Source organism: Platichthys flesus, chromosome 5 (genome assembly GCF_949316205.1).
Source record: "Platichthys flesus chromosome 5, fPlaFle2.1, whole genome shotgun sequence".
Classification (NCBI taxonomy): Eukaryota; Metazoa; Chordata; class Actinopteri; order Pleuronectiformes; family Pleuronectidae; genus Platichthys; species Platichthys flesus.
Window position 1 is genome coordinate 20,499,404 of NC_084949.1, and position 17,876 is coordinate 20,517,279.

At 42.7% G+C, this 17,876-nt stretch overlaps 1 protein-coding gene across 5 annotated transcripts in view; it reads right to left on the minus strand.

Annotated features, from left to right (window-relative positions):
* The window catches only part of inpp4b (inositol polyphosphate-4-phosphatase type II B), a 118,516-nt gene that overhangs the window by 11,230 nt on the left and 89,410 nt on the right, over nucleotides 1-17,876 (minus strand). For all 5 annotated transcript variants that reach the window (XM_062388177.1, XM_062388178.1, XM_062388176.1 and 2 more), the window contains 4 exons: nucleotides 16,115-16,223; nucleotides 8,001-8,184; nucleotides 2,470-2,799; nucleotides 1,570-1,708 (listed from right to left, as the gene is read on the minus strand). In XM_062388177.1, the coding sequence (XP_062244161.1) occupies nucleotides 1,570-1,708; nucleotides 2,470-2,799; nucleotides 8,001-8,184; nucleotides 16,115-16,223 (762 nt within the window). The remainder of the gene's footprint in view (nucleotides 1-1,569; nucleotides 1,709-2,469; nucleotides 2,800-8,000; nucleotides 8,185-16,114; nucleotides 16,224-17,876) is intronic.

Consider the following 17,876-nt stretch of genomic DNA (forward strand, 5'->3'; position numbering starts at 1 on the left):
GAATATGTTTTTTAAATCAAAGTAGTGGAGTCAGTCTTTCAAGTGCCCCCTGGTGCCCCTGGTTGGGAATTAGTGGTACTACTTACTATTTGATTACAGAAAACAATATATGGGTTTAATATTCATAAACCATCATCGCTGACTTTAGCTCCTCTGTTTCATGTAGGTTTCCATCCTAGGACAAAGACACATTGAACTGGCTCTGCCCGAAAACCCTGACATCTTTTATTACACAACGTACTCAACACCTGTGTAGAGTTAACATACATGAGTCAGGACACAGCTTTACTTTGCCTTCACAGTGTCTCAATTGTATTTCCTCCAGTAAGTGGGTTCCTTGCAATAGCCCCAGTAGCTCACAGGGGGCAGTGTTGGATAAGTCATTTTGAGTTGTCCAGTCTCGCCAACAGGCTTTTCCCTTCTGCACCAACATAGCCAGGAGTTTTTAAAGGGGAGGTGTGGGTCAGTATCGACGTGCACAAAGACAGAAAGACAGACACGGATTTGAGGAAGAATGTATAGCACATCAAGTTTGCCCTTGTCTGTCAGATAAATCATGTCCTATCTCCTTTTGCAAATACCGCCTCTGCACAGAGGAGAAGGAAACAGAACTCCGGCTGTCATCTCTTCAGCAGCCCACCTGTCCAAACATCTAAACCCCCACAACGTCTTGTCATAAAAGCCTGAGCTCTCATTATTCCCTTCCATGTTTGTATTTAGACAGGCAGATGACCACTTGCTCTGAGCCTGTTCAGCGTCTTAATAAAAGTGCTCAGGGAGTTGAGCTTATCTTTTAGACGGAACAGCAGGCGGGCGGCCTCATCCTCACCTGCCAGCTAACTTGGACAGACAGACGCACGTGGATACACATGCACACACAGGCAACAAACCAATATGAACGGACCAACCAGTGCACACATGCAAAGGGCTTTTGCATCTGACACACACACTCCTCCTTGTCGCCTGGTCAGACTAATGCCACTGCTGTGGATGCCAGTTGGCAGCTGGAACAGACTGGGCACTTGTCTGGACACAGGCTGGAGGCAGGATTTCATTGGATGTAAGGGAAGACTGGGCAGCTTGCAGTCAACAGCGGATGGCTCTGAATATCAAATATTGCTTTCATCCACTTTTCTGGCAACAATTTAAGGTTCTCTTCTGCTAATGCTTAAAACAACAGGGACCAGGGTCTTGTGTCACTCTCGTCAACCGAGGCTGGAAAGGATTAACTGTTCAGGGTTAGTTCTCTCACAATGAGAAAGCATATTCTATTAATCCAACTTGAGATGAAATTAGCTGCTGTTTTGTGACTTCAGCTAAATGAAACCTTTGTTAAGCTGTTGAGTCACAATAAAGACTTGTTTCTCTCTGATGCTTTTGTCCAATGGCTGGTTGCTCATTTCAATACTGTCCAGCAAACATCAGTAAACTTTAATAATAGAACAGGTTTTCTATTGATGGTCATTCACATGCCAGTGTGCAAACTTTTTAATGGCGCACACATAAATACATCAAACCCTTCAGTAGTGTGTGCGTCACATGGACATGATTATCACAGCACTTATTTACCAGGGTTGTGTGAGGTGATGACATCAGCCAGCTGCTGCTCAGGGACCGGCTCCTGTCTGTTGTTATCTTCCTCCTGAAGTTTATCCACCATGGCGATGACACAGTTCAGACATTTGGCCACGTTGGCCCACACCCTGTCCTGAAAGAGCCGAGAACACAAAGAGCAGTCAGACAGCAGTCACCAAAGAGATAGATCACTCTGTCACACACTGTACACGTGTACATATATTTATGTATGTGTTTAAAAAAAAAGAGGTGTTTCCCTTCGTAGGCTAAGCCGGCTTTGTTTTCAAAAGGTCAAAAGGAAATTGCTGTCTGAACATTCAGAGATTACTCTTACAGTGTTTTCATTGTTTGCAGCTTTCTATCTCTTTTCCTGAGCTCCTACTGTTCACTGACATATAGATGCTTTTCTCTTCTGTGTGTGTGTGTGTGTGTGTGTACAATTACGACAATCCTAACTGATGGTGTGCATTTCGGTCTTTGTTGCCTCAGTCGGATTTGAACAAGGTAAGATGGTGAGTAATATTTTGAGAGAAAATGAAGCACCGGCGTGCACGAGTCATGATCGGCTGGTGCTGTCGGTGTGGCAGACAAACCAGTCCTCAGCAGACCACACTACCATGCAGTCAGTTTCTCAGGATGAAAGGTTTGAACTCCTTGGAGAAAAGGCTCTCATTAAAATTAAAAAGTTATGTTTGGCATGAAAAAATCATTTTGGATGTTATTTGAGATTATTTGCCATAAAAATGGTTTATCTGTGATACAGCTGATTTCCCTCTGTGTACTCTGCAGCGGGGACCAGCAGTAAAAATAACAGTTTGTCATCCTGCACTTAAATGAACTCAAACCATAAATAGCTGGCAGCTTTGAAAAGACTGCCTAATGAGTCCGCCTCACCCATTCCTCCTCGTCGTACTCTTGGTGGTGCGGTATGGAGTCTTGGTGCTTCAGGGGCAGAGTTCCACCTTCTCCTTTTGTCGTGGTTTGTGATCCATCCACATTATTACACATCACCGTGCTCTCAGTGACAGACGTCGCTGGACTGTGGCCTGGGAGTCCCTGCACCGGGCTGGGATTCTGCTCGCTGCACTGGTGGACGTGACCTTGATGTTGGCCGGCCTGTGCTGGCTTCTGGTTCTTGGAAACGTACCCGGGCTGTGCTGCATGCAGCGCTAGCAGTGCACTCTTGACCAATTCATCCTTAAGTGTGTGAACAAATTGCTCTGTCTGTAGCAGAGAGAGAGAGAAAAAGGAAAAGAGAAATGGGAGAAAGATACTGAAAGTTATTTTGGGATAGTACACCAAATGAAAATTTAAGCTATGAAAAAGCAAAACAGACACGGTGAGAGTGAGACAGAAAGAGACGGTCACACTGGAGAGGAGAGTGGGTGGAAGAAAACACTGGCGAGTAACTGTTTACAGAGCAAGTGAACAGAAACAAGGAAAATGAACACCCTCCCTCACCATTAAGTAGCTTCTCTCCATTAATGCCGCCCAGCCAGTGAGAAAACCACAACAGCAACAAACAACAAACAATTCAATTACTCCTCCTCCTCCTGCCGGCTTCTACGCAAGCACACTTCTTCTGATCACAAATTCAGCAGCTACTGTATGCTGATGATGATCCCGGCACCAAGGAGCCGCGCACACTGCTGCCGCCGCCACTGCGTGAAAAAAATGATAAGGGCTCTCAAGAGTAATTGAGTCAGCACTGCAATAAGCAATTCTATTACCACAGCAAAATGCCTTCTAACAGAACGCGTGAGCCAAGCCTGCATTAAAACAAAACCTATATTTGTCAAACAAACGCCTGCCTCCCCGCTGTGGACAGAATAGTGGATGAGGATGTTGAGATGGCGAGAAGTGGTGGAGGCAGCAAATTAGATACGTGTGGAAGAGAAGCTCAGGCCAGTCCTGGTAAAACAGACACTATATTCATCATTTACACAACTACCCAGTGTACCGTGATACCAGAAAGTCGCATTCACATGTGACATATTTGAATTTTTTTTTGTATTTTTTCGATTAGTCAGTCTTTCCTTGTGTGTAGATGAATTATCTGTGCACTCATCTTGAATTGAATCCAAATGAATTAACGACAATTTTGTGGATCAGAAATATTTTTTCTTATAATGAAGTATACACAATGCATGACTCCATATCAAACTTATAGAAATATTTAATATACTGTAAAGTGAAGGGGTAATAAATTATAATTAAGTAAATGTTGATCTGTGACGATTAAAAACTAAATATTGAATACTGAGTATAAAGTGCTGTGTGCCTGCTCAGCTCAAAGATTCCTTAAGTTCCTCCTTTGCAGCCGTTGAGCTGCAAAATGGGGATAAAATTGTCAATTAAAAATTAATCGGTGTGAAAAGTTTCCAGTGCATCATCGGGGGGGGCATTTAAAGACTTTTCTGAGCCCTTCAGCGACAAAACTCACGACTTCTGGGACAAGCGTCAGTTACTGTCCCTGGAGGAGAGGCGTCAGTGCTGCCCCACATGTGAGAGGAGGTGCGTGGCAGGGAGGCAGAGCTGGGGGAGCTACATGCGTGAATGCAAATGTCAGAATCAGACAAATTGGAGTGTAATTGACTTTCTCTCTGCAAGCTCCCGGGTTCAAAGTCCATGTAGCGTCCTTGAGCTGATGCACAAACAGATAAAGGGAGGGGACTGCGCACACAAGGCAGAATGCAAATATAACGTGATGTCATCATGAATATGCTGTTTTAAACCCGACACATTAATCACACGCAGCTCAGCTATAGGTCGAGTCTATAAGCCTTGGTTTTTTTGCATCATTCATAATGCTGGTGTTGGTGTTTAGTTTCTGTTTCCACCCACTGTCTGTTTGTCTGTTGGTTTGAATGTTTGATTGTTAGCAAGATTACACAAAGACAACCTGGTGGAAGGAGACGGGGAGTTTTTCAACATGTCCGCAGTTTCCCCAGAGAATAATTCACAGATCTTGATAAAGAACAAACAAGGGACATGATATCTATGAGTGTTTGAAACTTCAGTGCAGCTTGATTGAATTTACTGAGGCTGTTGTAGAGTGACACTGTAACACTCAGTTCACCACACAACTTGGTGCAAACATGCTGTTCTCATGGTTGACCATTTTTTCTTTCACACGCTTCCAACAGGGGTTTCCACTCCCTGAAAGTAATCACTCGTTTCCTCAGCACTGAGGGCAGATCATTTGATAACAGCCCCTGATGTAAGACAGTTAAGATGATGACTCAGTGCAGTCTCTTCACTCTGAACACACTGCGTCACAGAATCCCCTGAATGGGACTGAAAACCTCTACAATCGTTTAGAATAACTCTACGTCCACACTCTGAGTCATCATGACCCCTCCTCTCCGGCCCTCACATGTGCTTGTGTTCAAAGACCCATCACATCAATGAGTTCCATGGTTATTCACTTTATGAATGTTCTGTACTTCTGGTACTTTGACCACTTATCATTAGTTTGAGCTTTTACTGAGAATAAACTGCTGACATGCATTGACAGACACACATTCATCCTAAGAACACCAACAGTCATTTAAAAAAATCCTCTGCTCCTGACGGGACTTTTACCAACTGAACGGGTCATTTGAAGAATAGTTAAACGGAGAGGCTGGACGACGGCTACACTTAAAACACCATTTATCTCATTCATATCCATTTTAATTGCATTGCATTGTACAAATGAGTCCCATTACTGTAAGTCAATGATGTGAGAGCTAAAATCTATGGATAAGAGGAAATGTGAAATTACATGAGAAAAGGAATTTCCTGCCGGGACAATGTTCTGTCATTCAAACATATGTATAGAGCGATTTTTGATATATTTTAAAGATGGAAAAAAAGGGGGTCTCAATGAGTATTAAAAAAAGAGCCACGCTTGGTTGAGCAACCAAAACACTTCAAAATTTAAATTCATATTCAAATTGAACTCTGCTTATCTGACCTCAATGCTAATTTGCAATCTATGAGACCATGTATTATTCATTATCTTTTCCTGAAATGAGTGAAAAAAGACACACAATGTATTTAAAACAATCTGGGTCATATTTGCACTTCTTAACCGCAGGGTCATATCTGACACCGCCTGTGCTCATACGATAACTTTCTATACTTCATGCATTTTTTGTTGAGGATAAAAGTGAACTGATAACATTAGAAATCAGGTGTATATGAATTAAGTTTTTGCCTCTGTTATATTTCTTAATATTCAGTCGGAAGGATCTAGAGGTGAAGTGCATGATATCCTGTGTTGCAGGATTCAAATAGATATTGTGTCTAAAGTGAATTATCAGTGGTGCTCTCCTTTGGGCAAAAGAGAGAAGCATTGCAGCTTCATTTTCTTATCAAGGCTAAACCAAAGCAACCTTGCCTCTCCAAGTGCAAAATAACGGCTCCTCGGTGCAGCTCCTCCACACCTTCCTGTTCGAGAGCTCTGCTCTGAAATCTCTTGGGAGAGATTCCGTTGCTCGACTTTCTTCAACACGTCTGCCGATGTGAACCTGACTGAGCACAAGTGCAAGTCAGAGGACGCCTCTTGCGAAAAAACACAAGTTACGTTTGATCTTAAAAAACGAGGAAAACAGTAAGAATTGATTCACCCGGAATGTTTTTGAATGGTTTTGTCCTGAGGGAAGAACAAATTTCGGCAAGAGAAAAAAAAACCTCCAACTTAACAGAAGAGGTGAACGGAGGCTGAATGGAGAGAGCACGTCAGAACATCACTTGGCCATGACGACACTCACTCACTTGTGTGTGTGTGACCGCTGTGTGCAACACATCATTCAGCATGATCGTGCACAGACGATCAAACAAGCAGCTCTTTGCAGGTAGCCGATATGTGAAAGACGTATAACTTATACTACAGCTCAGCTGGAAGGAGGGGAGTTGCATACAAATCCCACTCTCCCTGTGATTATCATTAGTATAGATATTATTATTATTATCATCATCATATATAGAGAGCAGCCGTCAGATGGAACCCATTGAGAGTGTTCTGGAGTGAAATATTGATCGGCCTGGAGAAAGGTGGTGTGAGCAGAGAAAGTCAGAGGCAGCGAGTACTTGATAAAATAAAAAAGCAGGTTCTTAAATCCACCTAATATTCTCTGAAGGTGTGACTCACTGTCTTCATTGAAGAAACTTCACACAACAGAGACCCACTCACAAATGCATCCACCTTTAGTGTGGAGTTCTTGGAGTTTTCTTCAGTGGGTATAGAGACAGAAGGTGGTGTATGCTGTGCAGATGGTTAAAGAAACAGCTCAGAGAAGCTTAGAGGACATAAACATGTAGATGGATCATCTTTTAACTACTTGTGTTCCTTCATTTATATTTTTCAAATGTCACACAGGGTGTAATTCTACTATTGATCTATTGATGAAGTCAGTCTATCCGACCATGTAGTTACACAATGTATGTAAACAGGTGTGTACACGTGCGAAGAAGCTATCAAGTGAGTCTATGTTTGTGTGTGGTTGTGGGTGTGTGTGTGTGTGTGTGGGGGGGGGGGGGGTGCAGACAGGTAATCTGTGTGTGTCTATAAAAAAAAAGAAGATGATTTCTGTGACAGACGAGCAGATGTGCAGAGGGAAACGCTGACATGAATCATGAGAAGCTGTTGATGATTTGGAGGCTTCGGAGTTTGAAGGAGTGATGACATTGAACATCAGCTCACCTACACACATCGAAACAGCAGATTTTAATCAGAGAGCAGCGCTGCTTGTGCTGACCAGGCCGGGGGTTTACTTGGCCGACGTGTGTGTGTGTCTAATCAACGATGAGAGGAAGTGGTGACAGAGTGGATGTACCAATTAAGTGGACTGATTGGGCTGTATTCCACTGTGGCAAAAAAAAAACAATCTCTCCCACAGCAGATTGCAATCTGACAGCACCAGATGTAATTCATTAATTATACTGATAAACACGCCTCGACGCCGTAAACGTCCATGTTGCTATTCACTTTAGTTAGTTTGGTGTTTTTATGATGAGTTACGTTTTTTTTTCCTGCTGTTGTCTGCTCAGTGTGTGTGTGCAGCTGTATCAAAGCAACTGCTTGGTTTAAAGGTTGTTAAGTTATTTAGAGTTTATTCATTTTGCAGGGATTTTACCAGAGCTGGTACCAAATCACTCTCGCACGGTAACTCCTTCGGGAGGGGGAACCTTGAGTCTGAAATCTAAAACAATACATCCACCTCAACAGTATTGCAGAACACCTACACAAATAATTAAGTTGTATTTGGATGAATATAAGTTTAATTAAGTTTAAACTAAAAGGCTTTTCAGGCTGAGGTATAACCTTTAAGCGTTTGGTTTTGTATCCAGGAATAAAAGTGGTGTCTTAAAACAAAGTAGGAACAAAGGGACAATTCCAATGGAAGGGAGCAGGGCTGGAGGATTGGGGGCTGCCTCACCTTGTCAGAAAGCTTCTTGAGCACATCCTTTAGTCCAGTTGAAGAGCGCTCCTGGGCAGCCTGGAGGAGCTGGTCCGCTGAGCTCGTGATGAGGGGCTGGAGGAGGCTCACGGTGCTGAGTACCTCCTGAGCTTTGGCTGTGTGCTCTGGTGAGTAGTAGATACACTGGTAGGCAGTGCTGAAACTTTGAGGTGGGAAAAAGAAAAGAAAACATCGATTCAGATTTGACAGATTTAGCCACTGCTGCACGGTCAGGGGCTGGATGCAGGGGCTGTGTATCACTTTTAAGAGTAGAAATGAAAGTGGCCCGACTGGGACACAGTTGTTTGTAATGGAATTGTAGCTGCATGGATAGAAACTCTCCCCATTCGTTTAGTTTTTGCTCAGTGTCCACTTTCTTCAGGCACGTGGCAAAACTAGGAAAGTAGGAAGATATTTATTTGATGTCAGACAAGCTACTGCAGCATCTGGAGGCCGTGAAACAAAGGAATCATTAATGGAATTTCATTTGAGGTGTAATCCATCTGATCTAATGAATCTAATCTATCAATTAATTCCCGAAATCTCTGTCTGAATACATAGAAATAGGAATCCTGGCTCTGGGTCTTGAAGGAAGGAACCTATGAAAAACATGTTAATAAACAGAAGTAGAAAAGCTTTACATCAAGTCTTTATCAATGAAAAACATTTTCTAAAGATGTATTCAAAGGGAAACTCAAGGTGTTGAGATTGAGTATTGACGGTCAGGTGAATAATGGACCTTTCCTGACTATAAAACATTACATTATGCTGCATAACTTCCATTTCTCTGCTGCCTTGGAAGTGTCCAGCAGCAGCGCTTTCCAGTTGCTCTGTGTGAACTGTTAAATTGGTCCTGCAGTCCAACGCCAATCCATTATTTCCCCCCGTATGAATTTTTAATCTCTTCTTCGTTGGGAGGGGGCAATTTAATCCCACACAAAAACACCTTTTGTCACTTTCTAGAATCCGGAGGCAAATCACTCCAATGAACATTCTCCTCGGGTAAAGTTCCAGTGACTTTCAATGAGTTTCCTCCGACTTCCTGCCGTCAGACATAGCGTGGGGCGAGGCAGTCATTTGCAAGCCTCCCAGGTAGTTTAGAGTCAACTCCACAAGCCTCTATGTAGGCCAGACCCCAGAGCCAGATCCTGAGGCATAATTGACAGAGAGAGACACTGAGAGAGAGCAAGACAGACGAAAGGAAGGGCACGCACAAAAGGCTGGCATTATACAGTTCTCTGTAGCGCTCTGAATACTTTGCAGGGAGGGAGAGAAAGAGCTTCGTTAGAAGTCGTCCGGTGGGGAACAGCTCCACCTGATGTATCAATAAGTGTGAAAATCTGAAGGTCTTTAGAAATTAGGCGTAAGTCGGAACAAGCCACTAACTATGTCTTTGACTGGCTAACTTTCAAATCTTGGCCTTGACATTACAGCTAATGAGACCCCTGGAGGACGACCACCCACAAGCTCAGAGCGAATGAAAGACTCAGTAAGTGAGAGGGAGACACAGGGCAAACAGCGCTCGATACGCACCACAAAACATCAATATTTCTACCTGTTCAACCTCTGTTATTACACCCTCCATAACCATACACCTTCAAATACTAAACCACAGAGCAGTCCAAAATTAAATAATCTACCGCAGCAAAGTGAAGTCTTTAATTCCCTGTGAGCTTACATTCGTCCTACTACATTATGCAGAACTAAAGAGGAAGAAGAAAAATCCTCCAGGGCCGCAACAATGGAGCTACTCCAGAAAACGAGGCAAAGGAAAAGAAGAAGTTGTTGTTGGAAGAGGGGAATTGCTTCGGCAACTGAGATTCAATAACAGCCCTGTTGACTCATAAGTACAAATCCAATCCCATTAGGGAGACTATGCAGGCAATAATGAATGCAGGGACCTGCCACCTGATGCTAGAGGACAGAATTGATCCCCGCTAAGGCTGGCTACGGCGAGGAACTTTAATTGCCTCATCAGCAATGCTGTCAGTCGAAACAGGGTCAGCCGAGACGGCGAACCGTGCAAAGGTAAAACAGCAGAAATGTGTGAAAAACAAAAGCTGATGTTGCACCCGAGGATCTGCTTGTCATTTCAACCTTGGCATTCCCATCCCGTATGCAAATGAGAAGCGCTCAGTGCCAAGTTTTTAAAAACATGATGCCAATAAAACAAGGGGCTGGACAAAACGCAGAATATAAAACCAGTACCGACAGTGCGGGAATAAACATCACCTGGAGCAAAAATATTTATGTTTCATTGATGACGTGAAAAGCAGGATGTGATTGAAAATTCAGAAATTGCTTCTTCATCTATTAATAAATATGTACACAAGTAGAAAGTCATCCCAATGTGTCAAGGTCTAGAACTGACTCGCATCACATCTGAATTCATAAAATCCCTCCTTCAGTTCTTTACTTCTTAATGTTTGTAGTTTGAAAGCAGACACATTTTTCAACGTTGCAATCTGGAAACATTACTGACACACTTTGTTCGTAGGCAATTGCCAATCGTCAGACATTTCTGAGTGATATTATCCATAATAATCACAAAGAAAATGAAAAAAAAAACTATTTGAAAAGACAATAAAGGGTTTAATGGCTATTTGTAGTGAGATTCCAAGTTTGCTGACACAGAGGCTCCTAATAACGGCACTTGAAGTGGCATTGGGAATTCTCTCTTATTGTACTAGACAATGCTTTTATTGTGCACAACTGATGTACACAGTATATGAATGTTTACTGATATTCATAATATGAATGTGAGGCAGTTTTACGTCTGCGTGTTGTTTGTAAATATTTATGCACTGTGTGTGTCTACAGCCCTCAGAGGCTCATAGTTTTACATTTCCATACAATGGAGTAGAAGAGGATTTCAACAGTTTTGTTGTTTCCCCCTAAAAGGACAAACTAAGGAACATCACATCAGACTGCTAAGTTTGTCCTCTGAGAGTTTTAACCATCGACAAGTGATGCACAGGCTCAATTTCACTGCCGGATAACGACCAATGATCCAACATGAACATGTACGCACACACACCACGAGTCGAGCTCTTTCTAATGTGCCCACCAATCGTGTTTAGGTCGACTCCCAAGTTAGAGCTACAGTTGATGAAAGAGGCTCGTGTGCAGACTCCATTACACAGTATCTATAAATTATATATTAGGACTCATTATCCCTGTAAATAGCGACCAACATCTGACCACCGCCACCTGCTCTCTCAGTGCGCTCTACATGCTTGATACTTTTAAAACACACAAACTCTTTCTGCTCATGTTTTTTCTTGACTCTCTTTCCATCATAACATACAACCAATTACACAGACAAAGAAATTATACTCCAGTTATGCTTCTAGTGCCAGGATGCAGGTCTCTACTTTGAGCTGATCAACTCCCCATTGAACCATCTGCATGTGTCAGGATTGTTTTCCATCTTAAAGTGTCACGTTGTCAAACTTCAGCTGCACATGTTTCAGATCTACATGCAGAGCGGTGCAGAGAGGAAACATGGCTGGGACATGAAGCCGTGCAGTGGAATCATGACCGGTCATATAAATGTGCTGGTTTAATTTAGGCGGTGTGATTGAAATATCATCTTATAAAAAACCCAGTAACTGTATTTGTGGCTCACGTCCAGTTTCATTACAGTAATTTCCAGTTTGCAGAGACGTGTGAAGGCCTTGGCAGCGGTGACATTTCGGCTGCATGTGAGCTAATTGAATGCAGCCGCTGACAGAAACAATGGAGGCCACTGGATTTTCATGATCAGACACAATATTTCAATTTGTCTGACCTTAGAGTCATCTTTTTGGCTGACACTGGATTTTCAGTTGCAACTCTTGTGAGAGAGTATTACTTTCCTTTTAGGTGAAGCTCCTCCGGACTCCATTACTTGGAGCCAGTACATCATTGTTGGGAGAGAAATGCTTTTAGGAAGAACTGCTGCCAGACTCCAACACACTCGCTGATAATGTATGATAATGGATTCTTCTTAATCCCCCCTCGTTTCTGTTTGCGCCCCGAGTGCATCGTGTGCCTCTGGCCATGATAAACAAAGGAGGTGGCCGCCGCTCCCTCTTCACAAGATGCACCTGACTGCACCTTGCGTCTGCACTTTGATTCACTGCATTATCAGTCTTCATATTATTATAATTCAAGTTTCACACACTGGACCCCCCAGAAAAAGGATCCGTCCAAGTGCACAGTTTAATCAGGTAAGTCTAGGAGGAGACTCCAGTAAAACAAGGGTGTCCAGGCTGAACTTTGTCCTAGCTTTTCCTAAATGATCAATAGAAATCGGTTATAACAGTAATGACAGGGAGAAAATTACTGGACCCAGCGGCCTAATTAAGCCGACATCTCCAGCGCACGGCTAATTAATAGTGGAGAAGAAATTAATGAAGAGCTTGTGGCCTGCCGCTGACAGCCAGCAGGAGTAAAATGCAGCTACGTCAGCAGAGAGCCCTGCAGCACTGCAGGTGACTGCCAAAGCCTCCTTCTTCATTTCGACAGCACACTCTAATCATAGTTTTCACACCAGGTCACACAGACACAGCAGAAATATACAGTTTATACATAGAACCATGCTGGAAGATCTGATCTTAAACCAGATTTTTTTTGAATGGCATCCCCATCTTTTGTTGATTTGTCTACTGGTCTCACGTCAGCTCTCAGTTAAACAGCCGATGCTTTCCTCAGTGATTCAGACACAGGCTAGAAACCCTGATCTGAGACCAGATAAGCCTCAAGGCTGCTGCCAGCATCTCTCTTCATCATCCACAGATCCTGAAGCAGGCTGATTCCAGACAAGGCAAAAACTACTAACAAGCTGTTTGCCATTAGCATAGAGTGCCAGCCAGTGCCAATGTTTCACCCCTAAAACCCACACAGTAGAACTGGGAGAAAGTTATTCTGTTGGACAACACGCTGCGAGTCACATTAGATCTGAACATCGGCCCAAAGAGACTCTATTAAATGTGTGGGATGAAGTTTAAACCACTCTGTGTCCCAGAAATGTGTCATCGGGAGGTCCAGCTTGACCAGGAGGCCTGGCCAAATGACAGTGAGTCCTTCCTCTCTGTGCAGAACTCAAAAATACATGCAGAGAACAACTCTGCTTCACAGCTTCTGCACCATTTAAACACAGCTCGCCCATAAAGCTGTGCAACATTGTGCTAGAAAACTCCAAAACGTCCAAAACGTGCTATATCTTCTTTCCACAGACGAGCACACACCCTCAATTAAAGTCTGAAAAAAGAAAAGAAAAAAAGGGATGACGTTGAAGTTCAATAAAATCTGCCTCCAAACAGTGTGTTTCATCGTTCTGCAGATAAACTAAATAATTCAGCAGAGGCTGTTAATGAAAGATTAGACCACCTCAGCAAATCCACAGCTATGTCTATAGGGTTCAATTAAAAACGGATAAAAATCCAGTGACTTTTAAAACAGCCATTTAAGTGGGACTGTTCGCATTAATGAAAGATAAATGCTCTTGCCCTGTGTGTACACGTGCAGGGTATCTGGAGGAATACTAAGTGTAGCTATTGATTAAACCCTTTCCTGGCCCATCCTGAGAGACAAACTACATTGCATACTCTGGTCACAGCCAAGTTTGGCCAATGCAGGTTTTTAATGGATCGGGAAAGAACCCTCCTCCCTCTCTCCTCGTGTCCAGGGAACAAAGACGAATGGCTCTTTTATTGCTCTCCCGGTAACACCTCTGAGCTCAGGTTTGCATTTTTTCTCCTTCCCCAAACCTTTTCCATCTTCTCCACGATAAAATTAATATCGCATTGAAAGGCCGGGTCTCACATCTTGCCGATTGTTCCCTTTTTAATCAAATGTGATTACAAAAGGTTCCTTCTGAAAGGCGAGGAGGCAAACAGGGAGAAGTAGGAGCGTGTGTGTGGGTGTGTGTGTGTGAGAGAGAGAATCTTTGCAGTGCAGAAATAGGCTGACTTGCAGTGCAATTAGGCGACTCTCAGCTGGACTTGGACACATGACTAAAGCACTTCACATTCACACATAACGAAGAAGGAAGAAACCCATCAGGTCCTTCCAGGCTAAATATTTGGTCAAACTTTTGGAGCATTTGTAATAAAAAGCAAATTAAACCATTAAGCTTAATTGAAAGTAAACATGCGCCTTCATTACAATGGCCACTCTGAATTCACAGAGAAACCCCGTTCTACTTCTGACTATGACTGACAAACGACTGCATTCCAGGTCAAACATGGATAAGGCTCAGCGTGGGCAGTAGTCAGTTAGCCAGGCGGAAAATTGGAAAATTTAAGCTACAGTGAGTGATTAGCTAAGTCAAATATGAAACAAAAAGCTCTGTCTCCCCAGTGAATTCTTTCTGAAGTCTAATCTTTTATTCAGAGAAAATGATTTCACTTCAGTGGACTCTCGAAAAATACGCTAACCTTATCACAGCTCACGCTAGCAGATAAAACTGACCATTTTCGGCAAATTCACTTGTGCACTTTAGCGTAAAGAAGTCCTGTCATTGTTTTTATTATCAGCACAGGCCCCCAACTATTTCCCATCAATTTATCCATTTTGTAGTCACACCTCGGCCCCTCTTCATCTTCTCCTCTTTCTTGAGCTGCAAACTCTGTAACTAATTGGATCTGGCATGGTCTGTAATGACTTTGCACTCTATGGGGAGCTTTTGGAAAAAAAAAATATCACCCTTCATTTCTTCTGGCATCACTCAAGTGACCACATACTGAACTCCAGCGACATGTGCGTCAATCCTGCATCCAAAATAGGAAAGACAGCAAAATGTAGAGGATACACTGCTGCACTGTGCGCTTTGTGTTACTGCAAGTGTGTGTGTGTGTGTGTGTGGGTGTGTGTGTGTGTGTGGTACACTGACTAGTTTGGTTTGAGCAGGGCTATGACTTATGTTACCCATTAATTGATTTGTTCTGGGATTTATGATTATTTCTAGGTTAATGACTCCTTTATAAATATTTATAAATAATAATAATGTATAATAAAAAAAAGTATAATAAGGATGACAATTCATTCATAAACTGTACTGCTTACAATCCTTTGCGGGATGCGGGGGGTCATTGTTGATACTGGGCGAGAGGCGGGGGTGCATCCTGGACAGGCCAACGGTGAACTGTATCACAGTGCCAACAAGTAGACACTCACATTTATCACCTAAGGTCAATATCCAATTAACCCAATTTTTGGAATCTAGGGAGGAAGCCACTAAGACCAGTGGGCTAATTGATTTACTTTTCATTTAGTAGTTAAAACAAGAGAAAGATAATCAGAACATGATCTAACATCTGCATGAAACATTCTACAAAGCTTGGTAATTAAGAAAGTTGCAATCAGAGATTTTTAAGGACAAACAGTGTTGCCTCTCTGGCCTCAATAAGTTAAGCTGTTCCACAGTTTCAGTCTCTGGTCGCCCTCAGTCACCAGCTATGATCTGTGACTAACCAGCAGAGCTACATCCACTGATCTGAATGAACACCCAGGCACAGAGGAGAGTGATACGTCCTTGATGTCGTTTGAATTGAGGACATTTTTTTGCTTTGAAATTGATGAGTGGAATTTTGAAATCAAGGCAGGTTGGCGAGTACAGGAGTAATGCGCTCGTATTTCTTAGTGCCTGTTGCATCCGAACAGCACCTCATGGCTTATTGTGGATTCATTTGACAGTCACTGATTATAGATTGTTATCGAGGTGCTCTCCACACATCTTGTACATCTAGTTAACTTACAGCTTGAGGAGGGAGTAGGGAAAGATTGCCAGGGAAAGAATCGGAGCAGGAGAACTCGGCAAACCTTTTCCATCAAGCCTGTTGCCTCCAGTCAAATTGAGCTGTCAGACGCAGAGGAGTTCAATTCTAAATTCAGCACGGCTCGGCTGTAAGTAACTGTATAAAGCTTGGAAATTCAAGTCCATTGGCCAGGGACAAATTTGTCTGTCACTACCAATTATAGGCAAGTTAAATTCTTCTGACAATACAAGCCTGTTTCCACCTCAGCATGTGTCCTGTATTAAATCCCCCATTCCTTCTAAACACCATGTCTTCATGCTGTGAAGGTTTGCAAGGTGCTTTTCCACCTACCTCTTTTTCTCTGCTTCATATCTGCTGAGCAGACGCTGCAGACCACCACACTTGAAGCCCTGGAAATGGGCTGCAGGGGCACCGACGGTGACAATGTCATAGAATGCATCTGCAAAGACAGAAAACAGAGCCGATAACAGTTTGAATACAGACATGGATAATATGACACCTTGGAAACACTGACTGCAATGGACGACCTTGAGGTGTGAATAATGAATCTCAATTTGTAATTTTAGATAATAAAGATTCTCTTTCAATGATTTTCATTCGGTAGGAGTACGTACCTTCGGTAGGAGTACGTTTTAAAAGACATGAAGTGATGTATCGTATATTGTTATTTAATTAATATAAGAATATGATAATGCAGCACTGTGTGTCTGTTCCATGTACCATTGTGTGATTATAATTTTGTATCCATCCTACATAGAGGGATCTAATTTCTTCTTTTATGAAAGTGTAACTTTTAGAATGTCTTTAAAGTGGTATTATATGGATATGTATGAATATTATTATATTTCTTTATGCACAAGTATTTTATTGGTTTGGGTTGATGTGTAATCTATGTGAGGCTGAACACCATACTTAAACACACACACACAAATGGTTTTATCCACAACAGATATACCATCTGAAAGCGCACTAGAAGCATGACATCATTCTGCACCTCACTAGTGTATTTGCTTTTAGTCGTGCATTGTTGTGGTTGACTCATATTGTGCATTTATTGTTTTTCATTTATTACCAGTCCTCTCTCCAGCCATCTACTACTGTTAATGTAGCGCTGGCCCCGTGTCGAACCACAAGGACGTCCAATGTCACAGCACTTCATCCCATTTTGCACATTGGCATCAAAAGTAAATAAACACTCCACAGACGGCGAGGCAGGCACCGGGGCCGCTTACAACAGGCCTGGTTTTAAATGAGTAATGGATGGAGCTGACAATTTAATCAGAGAAACAGTGGAGGGGGGCTTGGGGGTGGACAGGGAAATGAGCTGGTGAAGGTTTTGGTGTGGTGTAGGGCCAGGTCTGGTAATGAACACCCCCGGGGAAAGCAACAGTGCAAAGCTCTGACCACCAGCCAGGAATACACAGTTGAGAAATTGAAATTAATGACACAACAAAGCTCAGAGTGTTGCCACAGAGAAGTGAATGATGTGACTAACAACTTCCAATCCCTTAACACCACCACAATGGACCAAACAAGGTTTGATGTTGGGGCTTTGCTACTATCCACTGCTCCTACCATTAATTATCCCTGTGCCTTGCCACGAGGCCCCTTGTCCGACACACGTTTGTCCCCTGGAGTTTTCTGACGTCCAAGCTCCCTTAATTGCTTCTCCCACAGCAGAAGTTCACTGGAATACAATGGTGAGCTTCAGAAGCACAATGACCAATTTGTGCTTGATTTGCCTGCTCTGCCTCTCACGCCATCCTTTCCTCAATCAATCAGACAGAGAGGACAGTCTTAAGTCAGAAGGACTGGTTATAATTCACACTTAACCCCCTTTAACAATTACACCCCACCATTTTACTTGACCCAAATGAGTGCAGAACAATGCTTTCAGTTCAACTCTGTTGAGCTAAGCTTCTCAGGCTGGAATTATTTTCCCAGATGTCATTTAAAAGATCGAATTCAGCCGTTCCCAGCAAAAGAAATGAACACTGAGCTAAAAGTGGATTTTTTTTCACCCCTAATATCCTATACTAGTTGGATGATCAATGGAAACAAATGAAAATGAATGGTTCAGTGTTGTCGAGTG